Raw genomic sequence first — 21,300 nt, forward strand, 5'->3', positions numbered from 1 at the left:
TATAATCACACATTAGATATCTAAAGATATTAACTAAATGAGGAAATGATAACAACTTATTATAAAATGAGAATATTATATATTTTAAAAATATATTCACTGATTGAAGATCATTATGATATATCCATAACCAGATTAACTAAATCTTGATTTGAAAAACAAAATATCTCAAATTTAAAAATATGTAAAAAAATAACCTTCAGTTTTTTTTTGTTTTTTTTGTTTTTGAAAACCATTTATGAGTTGAATCACTAGTATTAATAATTTTTATTTACATACTAAGAGCTCAGCTTAACCTTTTTAAAATAGATTATGAACTGAAAACAACTATTAATTATTAATTATAACTGAAGGCTTACATTACTAAAAGCTTAAGAGGAACAATAAAATGCTTAACCAGGTAATGATGTAGGTTAGTATACAGGGTTTTGATTTTAATACTAATATTTTACTTATTAAAACTTATATAATGAGTATGCAAGTGAATATAAAAATTTAAACTATGCATACCTAAATATTCATATAATAAAACATTCATTTTAATTAAAAATTAAAATAAATACTTTATACTGCACACCTACACCATAATAGTAACAAATCAAAAACCTATTTTTAAAAAATTTTTTTTAGTTAAAAGTTCATTTCCTCAGATGCTACAAATGAAGCTGCATGAACTAACAAACCAAATTTAAATGGATACTGAAGATATAGAGAATTTTTTTTTTTTTTTTAGGGCGGAGGGGCATTTACCTTCAATAGTAGAATCTTAATAAACAATTAACTAAAAAAAACTAAATTGTAGAACTGATACTACTTTTATCTACGTGAGTGATGTGATTAAATGTTTAAGCATTTGGTTTGAATTATAGGGTCATATTTTATAAGATTACTTCAAATCAAATTTACAATTGAAAAAAGGTAATAAAATCCTAACATAATGCATCAATTAAATTACAAAATTATTTGAATTAAACACTATAATAAAAATTATAAACCAATTAATAGCATCATCAATGAAGTAAAATACTCATTTTAAAATATGGAAATGTATTTATAAATTGATAACATAATTTTAAAAGTTTTAAATGTTTTATATATTTAGATCTAATGGAAAAATCTATTTATCTAACAGAACAAACATTTTTTATATTAATTTTACATAGATAAGTATCCTCGAGCTTGGGATCTTCTTCTTCCAATAAAATAACCAATAACAACAACTATAACAAGACCAGCTAAAGCAAGTCCCACAATTAATGGAACGATGTCTGGAACTTCACTATTAGGGCACTGCACAGCTGCAAAATAAGATCACATTTATGGAGAAATGTCACTTCAAAAATTATATAATAAAGAATAATAACGATAAATAAATGCAAATTTCTGAAAACTTAGTTTTGAAATTGGAGAAAACCTCCTAATAATTCATTCTAAATAAAAATAATATAAATATGTTCTTATTCACAAAAAAAGTTCTTCAATATAGTGGTATCATATCTTAGATATCCCAATGAGTAGTAACAAACCAGATTAGAAGTTGAAAGTTAAAAAGTGGTTAGCCCCTTTTCCCATAAAAAGGTGAATCCTTTCCAATCCGGAGAGAATTATTTCATGAGGTAGTGGACACGGTGAGAAGGCATGACTAGATGGCTAAACTGAAAAGTTCATGCTTGACACCTAAAGAGAAGTAGAAATAGAAGTGACACTTGTCCAATTGTCTTGGAAGTATTTATGGAAACTCAGCTGCTTGGATCAGAACCAAAGCCAGGAAAAACACAGGACTTGGTCTAACTGGCAACAAAATAGAGTATTCCAAAGCTTTAGCGTCAGATAATATTCCCATTGTTGCAATTAAAATGACAATTAGATCAAGTCCGGATTATTTCTTAAGGAGTGCTATTACTACTTCCAAAAAGAGATTTTCCATTCCACCAGGCAAAGCATTACTTTATGCTGCTGCTATAGGGAAAAGAACTAAATAATCCAACATCTCGTGGACCAATTTGTTTCCTGAACAACCTATAATGAGAAAAAGAGTACTTTCAAAAAAGATATTTTTGAAATATCATATTAAGGTATCCCTCTCATTCATCCATTAAATACTATGGTGTGGAGATTGATGGCAGGCTATACATTGACAAATACCTCCACAGTGTTAGCTGCAGAACAGCACCAGTAATGAATGAAATCAACAAAGAAGACTTTGGTGATTGAGGTCACAATATATTCTCATCTCTTGCCACTTATAAGGCAAATGGAAAATTGAGCTTTCCCTCAACTCATACCAGTGTTTTGTAAACAGAACAGGAGGTCCTTTCACCTTACTTATTTTTCCTCCATCAAACACCATAGTGCCATACAGACACACCCATCAAACAAAATATGTTATTTCCAACATGCCAAAAATTGACTTCCTGGTAGTTGAGCCCACCTAGATCTACTAATAATAATGAGAGGAACCAGTTGCAGATAATGACATGGTAGGAATTCTTTTATATCTTCAGGTCATAAAGACAAATGAGAATTTAAAGGTCATAAAGAACTATTATGCACACAATTTTTAGCACAATCTTTAAAAGGAACTACTAATACGTTAGTTAAAACAAAATGAAATATAGACCTTTATAGAATTTAAGGAAGATTTACACAGATTTTTTTTTATCATATCAGAATTATTACATTGTATCAGCTAAAACATAGTATTGAAAATAAATGTCCGTATTTTGGACCCAAAAATGTAAATTTTATAGAAATCTCAAAATCAAACGACATTCATCAAATATCAAAGATGTTTATTATAAGGACCATAATAAATAACTGCTGCTAAAAGTGAAACTTGAACAAAGTAAAGGAATCATTCCTTATAAATGAATATTAAAATTTTTAAAGATAATATTTAAGTTCACTTACCCTGAGAAAATTTAGTAGTATTAGTGAATCTAAAAGCTTCAACCTGTATGTTGCCCATGCTCAATTTGACAGTAGTTTTATTGCCGGGTTCTAGATTCAGCATATATGATGGACAAGAATAGGAGGTATTTTTTCCAGTTTCATAGAGAGTTACATTTTTAATTTCAGAAACTGAAAAATAAAATAAATTAAGTTGTTGAATTATTTTTGAAAGATTTAGTAGAGGCCTTAGGTCACTTATATCACAGTTGATAACATTTTGATAGGGATATTTAATTTATGTATATTCTAAATTAATCATAACCATTTTCAACTAATTTGAAACTTAATAAAATAATGTATAAAAAAAGTAAGAACACTTTAAACATAATTCCATCAAATGAGTAATTTTAAGATGTCAATGAAAAATATAACAATATAAGTAAATACTGTTATAAATAATAATGATATTAATATATTATTAAATAGTTACTATATAATAAATTACATTTTGTATATTTATTGACAGCAGTACTATAGGCTGGTCAATCTAAAAACATTTAGAAAAATAATTCACTATATTTTAGTAATTACCTAAGAAACACTAACTATGGTAATTGATCAATAAAATATTTTATCAAGATCACACCATTAGCAGTTAAAATAAATAACTGAACAGAAGTTTAAATAAACAGAATAAAGGATTAATAACTGATACAGTAATGAATAATAAAAAAAATTACTTTTTAAGTTATTAATATTGTATTCTATTTACTTCAACTGATGTATTCATGTTAATTGTAATTCATGTTATTCATTTTTATGTAGTTTTTTATATGTTGTTTTGTATCCTGTTTATACAGCCCTGATGAAGCTTGTAATGTGCATCAGCATATTGGTTTTCTATCCCATTCAAACTATAAACCTCCACTAACAATTGAAAAGTGACAATTTGTTTCTATATCATTGCTACATAATCAAACTAAATTTTCTATTGAGATGGTAGATTATAATTATTTATTTGCAACCTATTGCAACAATTATCTGATTTGTGCCTGACATCTTCGGTAGATTTCAGGCTTTCTGTTTTGGACAGCTACTTTCTTTAAGTATATGTGAAACTAAATATAAATATACCAACAATTAATATATATTGTTGCTTCAATGCCAAAGTGGTAAATCAGAAAGTTTCTGAGAAAATCGTAATCAAAATTTTAACCACGATTGCAGATTTAAGGTAGCAGTGAATTTATAATTTTTATAAAAGGATCATTTTGAATTTCTTTTTATGTTCGTAACACCAAACATAATAGAAGGGAATCCTCCCTCCCTCCCAAAATACAAGTATTAGGTCTGCTTTAAAACATGTACCTAATAATGAGTAAAGTATTATTTGAATTAAAATATTAGATAAATCGGGCACTATTTATTAATGAAGTGGGTAAAACCAAAAATCTGAGCCAGTCTAAATTATTTCTTTAAAAAAAAATTATTTTAAAATGGAAAATTACACACTGATGATATATTGTATAAAGTAAGCGTACACAAACGCTTATTAGCAAATGAAACTGTGGCTCAGAAATTGTACTTTTGTGAAGTGAAATCATTTGGTGAAAATGATTTTTTTTGGAATTTTGTTCACTTTTACTGAGTAACTTTCGTAACATATTATACATATACAAAAACTTAGTAGATAGGCAAAAACATATGATCAGTTTACTAAAATACTGAACATAATGCAGTTTATTTAATTGAAAGTTTAAGGATAATCCAGTAATTTAGAAAACACCACAGACATGAAAGATCTAAAAAATTACTGAACAATGAAACAAAAATCAAGAAGACAAAATGATTATATTAATTAAATCAAAAGCAATAAATTGTAATAATGAGATGAGCATATCACCCCTCATGAAAATATATCTGTTATACAAAATATTATACTAAGGATCATTATCTGAAGATACACAGATTTCACTGGTTCCCCTCCAAGCAATCTCTCATTTTCTGTGAGTGAGTGAAGGAAAACATCTGTATCTACAGTTTTTATTATATTCCTTTTTAGCGACTACAATAAATAATGAGACATATTATTCAATTGAATCATCATGTAATAATTGACTAAATCAGTGAATTGAAACAAACAATCAATTGTAGATAGAAAGCAAATTTCTAAAGTAAAATGCCTTACCTAGGTGGTCAGACATGGCGAGGAAGTGAAAAATCTTTTTTAATTTTTTATTTACAACTCATAAATCTATTTTACAGGTAAAATATAGCATCCATGGTAGAACAAAAGCAGTGGAATAGTTGGTTTTTTTTTTATGACTAACGCTTACATTAGATGTTGATAACGGACCAGACGTATGATTTAAACATTTTCAGATAAAAACTCTCAAAGATTTGAGAATTTACAGGGATATAAATAGAAAGCTCATAGTCTTCTAACATAAAATTGATTTAAACAATCAATTACCTAAATATTAAACTATTGCACCTTCTGAAGAAATTGTAATAACAAACACATGAAAAAATAAACTCAATCACTAATTATGCATCACTGAAAGAACCTATATACAAGTTATCAATATAGAATTAAATATGAGAACGATTTTAGAAATATTTAACATCTACTTAATAATGCAACATGAATTTTTTTTTCACCTGTATCTGAAGAATTGAGAGGGATCATTATTGAGAGAGTACTAATGAAATATGTCTTCTCAGATTCAATGAAGTAAAACAAAACAGAGGCAGAATCGCTCCCATTTTGGGGTAAGAATATCTCTAATGTTTGTAAATCTTTCCCACATTTTCCAGAAGCCTTCAACGTTTTTGGGTTACCTTTCAGTGTCAAACTCTGAAACATATAAATCATTCAAAATTATTAACTTGATTCTTATATTTTAAACAGAAATGAACCATATAGCACATTCTACCTAATTTCAAATCGAGTAGAGGGCTTCTCTTTTTTTTTTTTTTAAATGATAGCATGGTACAAAAGTGTCAAATCAATGTTTTCTACTTTCGTTGTCTAAATCAGTGTTACAAGGTCTCTAAATTACGAAAAGTTCAACTTTTTCCACGAAGGATCAAATTTATGCTAAAGAACATTCTATTATTATTTTTAAAGAAAATTAAACAGTCAACAATTTTAGACCAAATTGGCCCCTATAAATCCAAAAGTTCAGCAAATTTTCCACATTTGAATATTTTTATTTTGTTTCACCATTTATGATTGGCTTTACACCTGCATCGAGGAAAGATGATCGGTAAAGAGCTCTGATATTTCCCTCCTTCAATAAAGTCAGAACCATGATCTTTTCTAAGTGATGCTGACATCTCATGATGCTTTAAGAGTTCCTTTATATGCTTTTATAGACTTATATTGTCAGTTGAAACTTTTAATGTTAATGTCATAGTTTGGCCAGCTAAACATTTAGCAAGTGTTTCTCTGGTTTTAGTAGATAAGCTACTGTCATTATACCCTCTCCCTCCCTCCACACCTAACAAAATTTTCCTCTAAAGTGGAAACTTAAGAGGTGTTAGTGAAACATATCAGGGTAAGCTATAAAGTAAGAAATTTTAGAGAAACACAGTTCTAAACATTTTGAGGATTTTCAGAAATTAAAGAAACAGCACAAGCATAACTTTAGTATAACCTTCAATAATTTTTTTTTTACATACATGAGATTAGAACCTATGTTGCATGGTCTATTTGTTAAATCTAAAATTATAAGCACTTGTACCATGACTTTAGGTATATCCATGGTATAATCATCCAAGCTAACATCCAATGATCAATGCAAGTTTGATGTTTCATTAGTTATAAATACTTTCAGATGGAACTAATTTTAAAACCACTTGGTAGAAACAAACATTAAAAATCTTTAAAAATGTATTTTTAATACATTTTACAAAAGAATGGAAAATTACAGAATAAGTAAGAAAACTTTGTAAAAAACAAACAGCCAAAAGTGCATTTCTCAAATAATAACTTTTAAATTTTCTTTTAAAATTATACTGACTTATAATTGTTAAAAATATATAAATATTTTGTTACCTTATTTTCATGATGCATTTCTAACTCAATATTCATTCTGGCTACTATACAGGTTATGTTATTAGTTGAATTAGTAACAGTCCAAAATTCAGGTGGAACAGGTGCTGGTGTGGTAGAGGGTGAAGTGGGAGAAGGTGTTGGTTGTGGGGCAGGAGTTGACACTGTTGTGGAAGGAACGGTACTAGTAGGAGCAACACTTGAAGAAGTTGGTGGAGTGATTGTAGAAGTAGGAGTAGGTGGAGCAGTAGAAGTGGACATAGGTTTGGTTGTAGAAGTTGTAGGTTTAGCAGTTGTCTTTTTGTTTGAATCATCTTCCTTAATTGATTCAGCTTTGTCATCACTAACTGGGTTAGAGGGTGCGGGTACATCTGAAAACATTTATGGTATAAGTGTAAAGTAAAAATTAAAATATATTTATTTTCAATTATATTTCAATCACATATATTCATTGATGGATAAAAGTATCCATTTAATAACTCAGTAAAATATCAAATCTCTCCTAAATAATGGACTGGCATAATTATGAGCTTGATAACAACCAATACTTGTTACCTACAAGTACCTAAGCACACCATTATAAATAACAATAACAGGAAAATATATGACAATCATTAAACCTAATATTAAGAAATACAAGTTTTGCCTGAGCATAAATATCAGCAAAATAAAAACACATAATAAAACCCAATTGATTTAAAAAAAAAAAATGTTTTATATATCAATCTCTGTGTTCGAGGGAGAGGGAGAGAGAGAGAGAGAGGGAGAGAGAGAGAGAGAGAGAGAGAGAGAGAGAATCTTATTGCACCACAATAATAACCGAAATATTAAACTAGTTGCTAGAGCAACTTTGTTTCATGAGTTAGTAAAAGAAGATAAATAAGAAATTTATTTTATATTTGGCTAGTCTGATTTTATGGAATCTTTAATTTTTTTTAACTTTTGGGAGTATGTGTTGATCGAAAATTTATGAATTTTATTTGACTTCGTGTACAAAAAATTAGTGATCGCCATAGCTGACACTATAGCAAGCACTCGTCCTTTGTCCTGTAATTCATGCTTCTTATATTTCACAAATATTCTTTGACAAACTAAACTGTAGTATCTTCCATTCGCTTTGACATTAAAAAAAGAAAAAAAAAAGGATCTTTTCAACCCAACTGCTTCACCATACTAATACATACAACTAAATTAAACTAAATTGTGCCTGTCTGAACATGTTAAGTGATAAGCCCTGCCCCACCAACTAAACCAAAAAATAGATAAAATTCTAATCTACTTTTTTATTTGTAAGCTAAATTTTAACTTGCAACTTAATACTAAATTCTCTACTTAAGTGTGTTGGAAGCTTAAAATTTAGTTGTCTACTTATACGTGTAAACCAGCCATTACAGACAGGTTTTATTGAATAGATAAGTCTGTATAACCATAAAAATGTATATCCAGTCAGTATAAGAAGGAGGAATTGATTAATTATAATGTAATAGAATGAAACACAAAATAAAATAATAAAATGAGTTTATACTCTTCTGTTATTGGAAGCCTCATAAATTATGTCATTAAAACACTATAAACAAATATTTCTAATGACTCTTTTTTAAAAAAAATCCTGATTTCTTTCAGATACAAAAAGAAGAACTCCTAAAATTCAATGATCCAAGATAATGTTGATGTGAAAGAAACCTCTAAAAGGTAGCTTACTAAATCATCAAAAAGTTTTTTTTTTTAGGTAATAATAGAATCTACTTACATGACATTTAGGTACAATTCAATGGCAAACACATATTACAGAACATATCGCTACCAAAAATCTTTGGGACAAGCTCAATAGAAGCATCCAAAAGCAATAGAACAATAAAAAAAAAGTATAATAAAATTAACAAAGAGGAAATAGTCAATTCCCCCCCCCCCAAAAAAAGTATAGGTCATTTAAAAAAAATGATAAGTACAAAGCAAGGATAAGAAATATAATATATTGAATGTAATACTAGAAATTCAGTATACTGAATGTAAAATTATAAAATCAATTACCAAATAAATATTCTACAGCTTGCTTTCTACTAATTAACACTTTTAATGAATAAGAAAAAAATATTATTATACAAAGTTTTGTATTGTGGTATTTATATTTTATTACATGTTTCCCCCTTTCACAAGAAATTCATTATTTTCCATAGTTGGCATAGCTCAGTAAAAGTTTAAAACATCAACGATCCATCTCTTGAAAGATATTCACTGAACTGACTACTTTTATCTTTACTACTGAAGGTCAGGAAAATTTGTATCCATGCAGGAAATTAAAAACATTAATTTCATCAGAATCCAAAATTCAATGTTAACAATCATTTTTCAAGCTTAATACATTCACATGGTAATTGTAGAAGACCAAAACAATTTTAGAGAAAATCAGAAGGAAATTGCTCTTTGAAAATCTGAAAAAAAGTGAAATGATCTCAGTAATTCTGAGAACAATGAATAACTTATGCAGATACTCTGCTCACAAAGTGGAACAATTAAAGCACCTATCACTGTTAAAGCAAAAGTAATGACTCATGGATAAGATCAATGTCCCAGGTTCCTTTTACCAATCCAGTACAAAGGAAACTCTTAATTAGCCTGACATCTTCTGGTACACAAAAAAATGATATGCTGATGAGCCATTGATTGTAAAAAAACAAGACCAATCTTAACTTCGAAATATTAAATCTCCAATACACCTGGTCCATTGCTCTCTACATTTTTGTCAGATCCGTATCACGACTAGCACTATCGACCTGCATGGGTCCAATTCTCCCAAACAGAGTGTTTACTTATACATATAAGCAGTACCTATTTACTTATCATTCTGTAGAGACCATTTGAAGGTATTAACCTACTCTATTATAATTATATTACAACTAATTTTATTTGGTCACAGCAATGAACTATTGCTTGCTCAAGAGATAAAAAAAGTCCCAGTGGATCCTTTAATATGACATTGGGTCCTAAATTCATACAAGTATAAAACATTTCATGGTATCACATTGTAACTTGAAACCAGTCTGGATAGAATAATGCAAACTGCATAGTATTATGACTAACTTGAAGCACATCAGATGTTACAACTTCAAACCCTTTCAATTTTTTTCTATTTAATCATAATGTTAACTAATTTATGACCAAAAAATTACTGAAACTAGCAACAAAATACCACAAAAATATAATTTAAGTACCTTATCTAACTATTATATATCCTATTTGAAAAACAAGAATGTACAACAATTTGTGGTTTTTGAAAAATATTATTTAATGCCTAAGTGTATATAAGAAAATTTTCCCAACCAAACAGATAGATATACAACACATAAATATTATTAAAAATAGAGCCCTCTGAACACTTTCATAACCTGTAATTATAAATTCTCTGATTAGATGTCGACATTTAAGAAATCTAATTGGTAAGTCTTAATTGTTTATAGAATATACCACACATATTGACATAATCATGTATTACTACTTCCATTGTTTAAATAAGTGCATCACATTATGAAATTCATAATGGGAAGGTAATGAATCATAAATAAATCCGAGAGGACTACAGTGGTAATTTTTAATAAATTAGTAAGTATTGATGGATAAAAAATATATAAATAAATAAAGTGCGTTGTCCCGTCATTATGTCTACATATCAGCTGACCTTCAATTAACAACTTCAGCTATTTATAACAAACAATACTTAAAACAATCAACATGTAATACTATAAGATAATACCTGCCAAGATGAACCCGATGAATAAACTAAACAAGAAAATGTACTTAATGTACATGATCGAAATTAGCAGAAACAAAGTCTAGAGTTCAAAGAGAAATAAAATGATAATGATCCGGAACCAGATAGCAATACACTGAATAAAGATAAAGAAATCCACAGCCATCAAATAACAGAAACAGATTGTGATACCTAGTTTTTAACTTTTCATAAGACATTATAACAAACGATATCTTCATAATTTTATATTTATGCATATATTCGTATCCTTAAACATACAAGTGTATTTTTTAATTAAATAATAATTGAGTTATAACTTCGATGAAAATTTGTTGCAAATCTAAAAATTGCTGACAGCCTTTAGGTAAAAATTATGGTATTATTTCAGAAGTTTTCTACCTAGAATTCAGGTTTGTATAATTTCTGTTAACGGATAAAAATAAATGAAGATGTTTTGTAATTTCGGAGGGGGAAGAGCAGGCTGGACGATTCGGAAGAGTACTTGGATTCTTCTTTGGCAGTACCACTCACCATAAGTCTTATCAATAATGAGATATATAGTATAAGACTGCATAGAATATTATAGTAAGATAACTATTTCTGAATAAAAAATTGTTTCGTACTTTTACAAACTTGTATGGAGAGTTGTTAATTTGTTCTCTCTGAAGGCCTTGATACAGTTAATTAATATTCTCAGAGTTATCAGGTAGGTAGGAATGAAATATAGGCTCGGTTAGAAGGGTATAACCGAAAGATAACCAGTCATCACAACTGGAGCTGGGGGAAACCAATCTCGTTAAAACAGTTTAAAAGATGAGGTTAACTAGCAGAGAGCACTAATCTCCTGATTTTTTTCTTTTGTTACCTCCAACCTGGTCATTTCTTTTAACATATGAGGGGAAGAGGAGCCATCTATAGTTGACCAACCGACAGGATTCGAACCGACACCGCTTCCAAAACTTCTGGGTACAAGAAAAGAAAAATGAAGGAAGTTTCCTCCTTTCCCCATTCCTCCATTTTCCCTCCTAATTTTATTTACAAAATAATTATATTGTATACAAAATTTATATGTATCAATTGTAGTGATACAGTTATTTCTTTCAGAACCTCTATTAAGAAAATTTGATTATCTATCACAGATCTGCCTCCTTTTTCTTTGGTGTTATTACATTTAAATGGTTTTTTAAAGATGGTAACATTCTGTGCTAATTTTATTATTCGTTTCGTGATCTGCTGGAGCAAACATTGGTTCTGCATTTTCACTTATTTCTAAAAACTTAATTTAAATAAGCATGTTGATGTTACAGCACCAAATTTCATTGTATAATCTTCAATTATTTGTAGCCAACACACTGGACCTGACACTGGGGTCAGGGTCATGAAGAGCGGGTTTGTTAGATGCTGCAACGAACCTAAGAACTTCATGTTGCATCGTAATATAAACTGTGTCACAGTGGGTAGTTAAAAATGGTCCATTCAAAGACGAGGGAGTTGGAGCGTCAACTTTAACTGCCTCATGACTGAAGCAGCGTCGGTTCGAATCCGTTCTGGTGGGTCAACTTTTGCATTTGTGGCGGTCCCATGTAATGAAAACGTGACTCGCCACCATGGTTAGAATACGTTCGTTACTTCTAAATAACCTCCTTCCTCCCCTTTTATCAGAAATGACCAGGAAGGGGGTGGATCACCAATCTAGATTTTGTGGTGTGACTTCTGAATAATATCCAGCATTGTTTAGGGTCACTGTGTGTGTGGCATAGCTGTAGTTTTATCATAAATCATAAATGTTTTCCACTGACATTAGAAAGGTTAATATTCTAATGAGGTTGTTTATGATTAGTCTTCAGTACTGTATCAAAATTTTTTTTATGTTGTGTTTGATGAGCATTAGTATGTACTGTGGAGGTTCATGGCGTAGGTGTAAAAGTGAGTATGGGATGGCAGTTTCATATAAAACTTGCTTATGGTAGTACCGATATCGTCTATGGTGTTTAATGTTGTAATAGTGGAAATGTGATTGGTTACATTCAGCATGGTTCAAATTTGATATATAGTCAGTAGGTGGGATGGTTGTTGTGTCTTATCTCAGATGATTAAGTACAGCGATGTGATCGTTGTCCAGTGACTGAATTCAGTAATTCAAGTTCAGTTTAATCCGTGAATCTGTGAGTTGTTGGTGTATAAACTGCAGATATGTATGAAGAGTTTGAGGGATGTCAGTACGCATTAGGAATTTCTTACTACTACCTATAATGAAGTGTTGTCTATTTATTTCGGTGTATTACAAGGAAGTCTTAAATGTGTATACTTCGGTAAACGCAGGTGATATTGTAAGAATGTGTGAGTGAATCGTCATGACAGTATTTTTGTTTTCGTTTAGGGTATTACTATTGACATGTTTATGAGGGACATCATAACGTGCCAGCAGTAAATAGATGACCAAGTCTATACCAATGGTACCGTCGGAAGTCAATTTGTGTTTATTTGTTCAGTTTTAAGTCGAATGCAACTATAGAGAGGCTATGAGGGGCAAAGCCTTTTCTAGTTTAAACTTATTTTTGATGAGCCCATGATAAAATTATAACATAACATTAGAGAATGTAGTTAGGGAGGATTTCTGGGGGGGGGGGGGACGAGGTTTAGCTTGGTCATTATTTACTAAACATATATTTCATATCCTGGACAATAGACCTGAGGCTGGTGACCTACGCCGGCTTTAGAGGACGGTAATGGAGAGAAGGGGCGGGGGTCTGTTAAAAAGTAAACCACAAGGGTCGAATTTGGTGGGTATATTGCCTTTTGGTTGAGACGAGATTGTCCCTTAGTTCAAGTTTTTTTTTAAATGAACTTGTCGCCCGATGCACTTGATGTAAGAGCCCTTCGCAGTACGCGCACTTTGAGAAGGAGGTGAATGTTTCTGGGGCATTTCATTGTCTTGTGATTTTGCGAAATGTACAATGGATGCATACTAAAGAGCGTCCGCGTCCGCAGAATATTTTTTTTGGTCAAATTCAAGCATAATTGCCAATCCTTAGATGCTTGGTGGTCGATTGGACCTAATTCCTTTTTTAATGGAATTATGAGGTCACTTTTTTGACCGTTCTTTCGTCTTTTTCATCCTCTATACTTTTATAAAACATTTAGATGGGGGTCGTGGACTGCTTCATTAGATTCGATGGGATGGTCAACATTGAATACCCTGATTATAATTTTTTTAAGAAGCTTGATTTTCTGTGAATACTCCAATGATAATAGATTTTAACACTATTATGAATAGCTTTAAGCGTGGCATTATATTCAGTTAATATATTTTAGACTGTTAATTAAAAACAAAAACAAGAGGGTGGCAAACATGCTTATTAGTCTGTTGTCTTTCTGTAGCTTCAAGATGGTGTCAGATGGGTCAAGGGCGAGATAAATGTAGGTATTGTTAGCTAAAAGATCTGTTAATGATTTGATTATCTTTTGAGTGATCATATGGCCTCTCGTCCACTAGGAGTGGAAAGCTGCGAAATCAATTCGTCCTACTTCGCAAGAATGATCCAAACACTGGGCCAGTATCGTTCGTCAGCTTTCGTTCGAAGTACGATCTGCTGGGATTGCAAACGAGTGCGAAAAAGTAACAATGTACTGTGAAAAGTTAATTTTTCTTGTTCAGGAAAGGAAATATCTGTGAGACCAGCGTGAAAGTAACTACGACATGCGGAATTCAAAACAATTTTAGAAGGAGGTATATCAACTGAAATTACAGATGGTAATCGTTGATTTGAAGATCATGCCTCAAATGAGAAAATTCTTCAAAACTCGTTTGTTATTTGGTTCACTCACATCTTCCATCAGCGTCGATATCGCCTGAGCTCAAAACGTCGATGAATCAAAGGTGCTAATTCCAAAGTGAAACATTCTTCATCAGAAAATTCTTTCTGAAAAGCCATCTCTTCAACTACGAATCTGAATGAATAATAAGTTAATAGAAGATTGGCATTCGCAAAAATTCGAAATAACTGACCTATGTAAACATTTTATTAAGTAATATACCACTATATTACAAATTAATTGTTTTTATAACTCCTCATATCTATGTATATAAAACATGATACTTTATTTTACATCTTCCTCCTTTTAAAGAAAATTTAGATATAACTAAGGAAACTAATACTCAAATAATAAATTTAGAGACTCAAACATTACACTGTACTAAATGTAGAGAAGCTAATTCCAAAATACTTCATTATACTTTTTTTCTTTCCTTTTCACTGCCAGGCAAGAGGAATAAAAAATATCATTAGCTACATTACCTGCCACATACAATAGCATGGCAACTTTTTTTTTTCTTCTGAAGCTTAATCAAAATATGCTGTTCTGTAAGACAAAATAATCGCTTTAAAGTTTCTCCAATTAAAAGCCATGTTACCCTTCAAGTTTAAAGGAGCCAAAGGTGGGCAGCAGATACAATGAGCCACTATTTAAAAAACATCTTTTACCTTACAGACACTTTAAAGTTTTCACCACTGCAACCATGTTTTGTTATAAAAACAATTAAGCAATTGTTTATATATCTCACAGTTATTTGATAAAACAGTTTGGTGGTTTAATCATGAACAAAACATGGTGACAGCAGTGGGATATATAAGGGTCATTCACTACAAGCGCTACATTTTCAATCATTAAAAAAAATTCATTAATTTTTTTGATTTTGTTTCCTACCCTTTTACTTATCTATTTTTATAAAAAGACCGTAATGGAAATTGCTAGTTTACACAGTACATCAATTAAAACAAAAATACGATTCCAGGGTTGTGAGGAAAAATCCAACAAAAGCCAACTTACTTCATAATTAGAACAGTAAATTTTTCAGTAAAATTGAAAGTTATTTATTAATTAAATAGTCGTCTAGTTAGCAAAAAATTTTTTTTTAATGTAGATCCTCAGCCTGTTGCTAGGTGATGCCTAAGCAACTATTTAACAACCCTTGGGTAAACTTAGCAACGGTTTCTCTTACTTAATTATAATAATAGAAATATAAAATAAATATGTTTCTTTTCAAATAAACAAAAATTGTAATAAAAATAAATGTAATTAAATTAAATACTAATACTAAGTATCCACTATTTATAACTTAATTATTAAACATGACTTGAGTACTATACTTAAATTGATTTGAATGACCAGGGTTTTTATTGTTCCTATACACATCTCAAACTACCTACTTTATTCAAGTAAAACACAAAAAAAGATGAATATAATTAATTACACATTGAAATTACATAAAATTAAAGAATGAGAATAAAGTTACTTTCCGAAATATTCTAAGCTACAAAAACATTCGCATTTTAAGAAAACTGAAAATAATTCAATTCACAATCGAATTGTGTAAATGTGTTTTTGATAATTCCATTACTTCATAATTGGCATGAAATCACAAAGTTTTTTCTCTTCTTGGACTACTTGTTTTGGTGCTGTTTGTTGTCCGTTACCTCATCTCCATTTTCAAATCCTTGGCTTTCTTTTAGTAAGGTCTTTGCATGAAATATTTGTATATCATATTACTCTTAAATAAAACCATACCATTAGCATTTCTTTCAATCTAAAATATTATCCACAGAGGCAACTTTTTATTTTTTCATTTACGTTCTTAATTGGCTTTTCTTAATTAGATTGGGTTTTGTAAAATAGTCAATACACATATCAAAATAGACTATAGTCAACCCTTGATTGATTCGTTACATTTTGGTTGGAGATGCTGACAGAAATAAAAACATATAATGAAACATACTGTTTAATGCTGGCCCTGATAAACAGTATATTTCATTACCCCTAACCATAATCTTTGTGATTATTTAGGTTTAAAAAATGCTAAATTGTAAATTATCTCTCAGAGCATTGTATACAGTCAATAAGTAACTGAGGTGTAAGATTTTTTTTCTAACAAGTCAGGAATGTGAAAATGAATTTTTAAGACAGGAGAGCATTTGCTGCCTTTGAAGGGACAACTGAAACCAAAATATTGAAGTAAGAGCACTGAGAAATTTGAAAAACATTTGCTGAAAAGTTAATAAATCATGAGTTAGATTTTTATAAGATGGAATAAATGTATCAAACCAAAATATCATCTTCTAATCCCGATTTTTTTATTCTGTTGCTAACTCTCTCGTTTGTGGCTCTAAATAAATATTACATTTTAATACCAGTAATTCAGGTGACATGTTTGTCCAGAACCACCTAGCTCTACCATAACTAATGATCAGAAGACCTTCCATCCCATCTTTTCCAACCTCTTAGGGACTTAAAAAGCATTTCAGAGCTTGTATTGCAATCTATTTGCCAACTTAACATTTCTTGGTCAATACTATCAGATCTTTTTGCATTGGTGCCTTTATCCCATAAACCTTCCAAGTTCTTTCTCTTAGACAGGTGATATGTCCTAAAACTTCATCTACAGAGGAACACAATGATTTATCACCTTACTTAAAGTGGACTAGAAAGCCTTTGATGATGACCATAGCTAATAGTAAACAATTAGTTGAGGTAATGATCAAACTTTTATGTTTTCTGGCCACCCAATATCACCAATCAAGTAGTGAAACTATCTTCCAGAACATGAGCTCTATTGTCTTTGGTATCAAAGTTACACTTACCCTAAACTCTTACAACCATCAACCAGTTAGCATTCATCTCTTGATGTCAAATGAAGCAGTTATGCTTATCCACCAGAAGCTCAATCAGCACTTAATCAATGCAATAATCCGTAAGTTTGTTCCATTAATATTATCATTTTATTGAGTATGGATATCATAATCACTATTTTAATAATATTTAATTCCAATTTTACTTTATTAGTTATGCATATTAAGCACTTTATTGTATATCAACTGTGCAGGAAAGCTCTTAGAGTTAGTGTGTTAGGTAAATAAATAAATAAAATAGAAATAACCCAAAAACATTGACTATTGATACCTTAGACATCTAATGAATATAAATAATAGTAATTTCAGATGAAAAAATTACTTTTGTCAAAAATGATACCGATCATAACACCTCATAGATGAAAATAAATCTTATAAGAGAAGGAAAAATAAATTAGGACAACATAAATATAAATCTTAATATGTTATAAAAAATAAAAATGGTTAATATATTTGATTTTAGGACAAAATTATGTTCGAATGTGGTCAATTTATACAAGTTATAAATATAATTTACAGAAAATAACATATTTTATGATTACTCCTTTTTTGTGACTATTAAAATATAAGAACAATTATAAATGAATAACATAACAAATAAAAATTTTACATTATGATCATAAGAAAGCTGTCCAGGTTGTGATTGATTACACAGCCCACTGACAAAGTCCTGTAGTTGGATGAGTTTCAGAAGCAATTACTGGAAGACCACACAACTGTCTCCTGTGGAAATAAAAATTTAACCAAATAATCAGGTATATTATTACATACTCTGCACCAAACCAAAATCAGACCCTTTGATTTTCCCCCATAATTCTAGTAAACACAATTTTTTTTTTTTAATTTGTAAGAGTCAGTTTCTTTTAAAGTTATTTAAGCAATTTCTAACATAAAAAAATTAGTTCTATTAATAATACTCTATTTATAAATTATAATGGGTAATAATGAGAAATTAACATTTTTGAAAAACTAATAACTCTTCATTTACATATGGCTTTCTGACATGATGGACTCTGGATAACAACTATTACTCCCTCTTGCACAATAAACGGTTCTAATGTAATCAGCCATAGAAGAAATTACATTTTGTATTTACATTAAAGAAATTAAATTAAAGCTTATTTTTCACAAGAAGGATTTTAAATATATTAAAATGTTCAAAAATAAAGATGAGGTATCTCCGTTAAAGCAGTCTCAAGACAAATGAGCGATTATTTCCTTCCATATTGATCCTGAAGGGATTATTTAGTCCAAACTTAGTCTGTATGAACCAAATTACTCACAGAATAGAGTATATTACTCATAATTAGCCTTCAAAAATAAAAATATTAAGTGTCCATTTTTTTCACTGCTGAGTATAATATTTGATTCTAAAACAAGCAGTTAAGTTGTATTCTTACCTGATTATTATATCAGCTCTAGCAGACAGGGCTTGTTTATTTTGTAAAATATTTGACGAAAGATCAATCTTTTCAACAGTGGAAGTATTTTCTTCACCTAAAAACATTAAGATAAATTTAAACAACATTTATTTGAATACAAGTAATATGAAATTGGTGAATGAACACAATCTTCCGTATTTAAATATATTAGTTTATTTCACAAACAACGTTTTGGGGTTATCCCCCATCTTCATTGTCATCAGGTTGTGTTCATTCGCCAATTTCATATTAGTTTCTAGAAACTCTTCCAGTAGAAGATCATTAATTTAATTGAATACAAGGATACTTGAGGCAAATCCTGTGATATTGAATTACATTTGAAGCAAATTTAAAATAAGTACAGTTAATAAGTACATTTATTACAAAGAAATAACATTAGTACAGGAGTCATTGAAACATTCAAGAACTATGTCAAACAGTTGAACATACAATCATTAAGATTTATTTATGTGGCCAGGGTTAAACGTCTTTTTTTGATTAGTTACACGTATTTATAATCAAGGTGATGGTAGTGGGGGTACTCTATTCTAGATCTAACTTTACAATCATTTCTCAGAACAAACCGAAACTCCTCAGGAACTCCAGGAACTTTGATTTCTAAATTATAGATAATCATAAAGAACAAGAGACTTTGGTAGAGGTCACATTGAAGAAGCTATAGACAAGCCAAGGTGGTTTTCTAGAAAATAGTCCATGTTATTTGAATTTTTAATCCATTCCATTATAGAATCATTCTAACAGATAAGGGGAGATGTAGAGGATAAGAGGAGAGGGAACAGAGCAGGATGAGCTTCTGCCAAGTCAATAGGAAAAAGGAGAGATGGATGTGGGATGAATAAGCCAGAGAATTGGTGCAGACAGACAGATATCGTAACTACAGTTATGAAATAGCCTCATTGAGGTGATGGACGGTCTGGCTCAGCCTAATATGAGATTCTGAGATCAAGTATTGGTTATCTGATTATTGAAACAGTGAAAAGTGTAATTATTTTAACCATATCACAGCTCTGTATGAGCACCTCACAGTGGAAAATCCTCTGAGTAGTTTTTTAATGGTGTTATGAACCATAGGGTTAATTAAGCATTATTTTTAATAGGAAAATAAGGAGAAGCAGGTTCAGGTATATAAATGTATATTGTTATTTTTCTTTGATGTTTAAAAATAATATTCTTTTAATGATTTTTTTATTCAATTCTTGCAGTGAGTAATATTGATTGCATCGAGTTGATTAATTTTTACCAATTTTAATCAATAAAAATTATAAATTGCACTATTAATAATCAATTGAAATAATAAATTGCACTAGGTTGCACTACTAATAAGGTTTATAAATAAGATAAAAATTACACCTGATAACAACAAAAATTTAATTACTTAAAACTTTTGTAATCATAAAATCAATTAAATTAATCAAATTCATATAATTAACTTTTTCTTTTAAAAAATATTTTACTTTGTTTCTTTTAGATTCCAGGGATTATTCAAAATAAAAAAAAAAACATGAGATTTATCCTAATAATGAAAAATAAATTAAATTCAATGCAATAGCTTAAATCTAAAGCAACTGAATTACATAATACAAATAAAAAATACATAACACTTGAATTCCTGTATTCCCTTACACCTCTTCTATAGTGGTAGATAAATATCATAGCAAATTATATAATCTAAAAATATTTAACACGAATGCACAAAATTTGGAATGCCATTCTTAATTTTTAAAGTGTTACCTGAGGAATGTTTTTTTGTCAAGCGTGCAATAAATTTATCGCCAGCAAAATCCTGAGATATTTTAATTCGTTTAAATATTGCTGATGAACTCCAGTTCTTTCTTGCAGATCCTTTTTTTGAAATTTCTCGAGATGGTCTCCATTCTGCAACTAAACTGGCCCAATCCACTCCAAGAGCATCAACAACACTTATACCTGAATACAAATGACAGTTCAGTTTATTCTGCATTTATACTGTTCATCTTAAATTGAATATTTTCAATTATATTGGTCTAAATTTTAGTAAACTTAAAATTCCTTAAAAACAAAATTACACATTACTTTAAATACAACACAATAAGGTAGTGTTTCAGGGTTAAGTGTTCTGGAAGTCTAAAAAAGACCCTACCCTGCAAACTTCAGTAAATGGTAGGAAGATGGATTGTAGAAAATATGTGATTCTTTAGTACTGCAAACTTCAACATCACAGAGGAAGCTTTTGAAAGAGTAAAACATCAATAATTTAACATTTTTTTTACTCATTTGAATATTTTTCAATTTAACAACAGTATGATTTTAAATTTGATAATACACGCTTAAGGACAAACCGATGGTAAAAATAAAATAATAATTAAATAAAAAATGCTGAGAAAACTTTTAAATTTGGTAAAACAAAAACAAAATTTGGACTAATATTAAAAATGTATATCTTATTTGTAAACTTTCATTAAATAATGTATCTGAAGAAATTTTTATTTAATATTA

The 21,300-nt window shown here is 29.8% G+C and overlaps 2 protein-coding genes and 1 long non-coding RNA gene across 4 annotated transcripts in view; 1 reads left to right on the forward strand and 2 right to left on the reverse strand.

The window, feature by feature from the left end:
* Positions 1-56: 56 nt before the first annotated feature.
* LOC106683689 (lysosome-associated membrane glycoprotein 2) lies at positions 57-10,850 on the reverse strand. The gene is made up of 5 exons (XM_014425317.3): positions 10,701-10,850; positions 6,953-7,320; positions 5,554-5,749; positions 2,911-3,081; positions 57-1,298 (listed from the first exon to the last, which is right to left on the reverse strand). The coding sequence occupies exons 1-5, from the start codon at positions 10,753-10,755 to the stop codon at positions 1,156-1,158; spliced, it is 933 nt and encodes a 310-aa protein (XP_014280803.1). The 5' UTR covers positions 10,756-10,850; the 3' UTR covers positions 57-1,155.
* A 1,688-nt stretch (positions 10,851-12,538) lies between these two features.
* Positions 12,539-14,651, forward strand: LOC106683690 (uncharacterized). The gene is made up of 2 exons (XR_001343585.1): positions 12,539-12,623; positions 14,079-14,651. It is a non-coding gene; the product is annotated as an uncharacterized lncRNA (long non-coding RNA).
* A 3,153-nt stretch (positions 14,652-17,804) lies between these two features.
* Positions 17,805-21,300, reverse strand: part of LOC106683694 (serine/arginine repetitive matrix protein 5) — a 40,017-nt gene continuing 36,521 nt past the window's right edge. For both annotated transcript variants that reach the window (XM_067051798.1, XM_014425323.3), the window contains exons 16-18: positions 20,557-20,751; positions 18,784-18,880; positions 17,805-18,106 (exon numbers count right to left, since the gene is read on the reverse strand). In XM_067051798.1, the coding sequence (XP_066907899.1) occupies positions 18,031-18,106; positions 18,784-18,880; positions 20,557-20,751 (368 nt within the window). In that variant the 3' untranslated portion in view covers positions 17,805-18,030. The remainder of the gene's footprint in view (positions 18,107-18,783; positions 18,881-20,556; positions 20,752-21,300) is intronic.

Source organism: Halyomorpha halys, unplaced genomic scaffold, assembly GCF_000696795.3.
Source record: "Halyomorpha halys isolate HHAL.00 unplaced genomic scaffold, Hhal_1.1 Scaffold505.1, whole genome shotgun sequence".
Taxonomy (NCBI): Eukaryota; Metazoa; Arthropoda; class Insecta; order Hemiptera; family Pentatomidae; genus Halyomorpha; species Halyomorpha halys.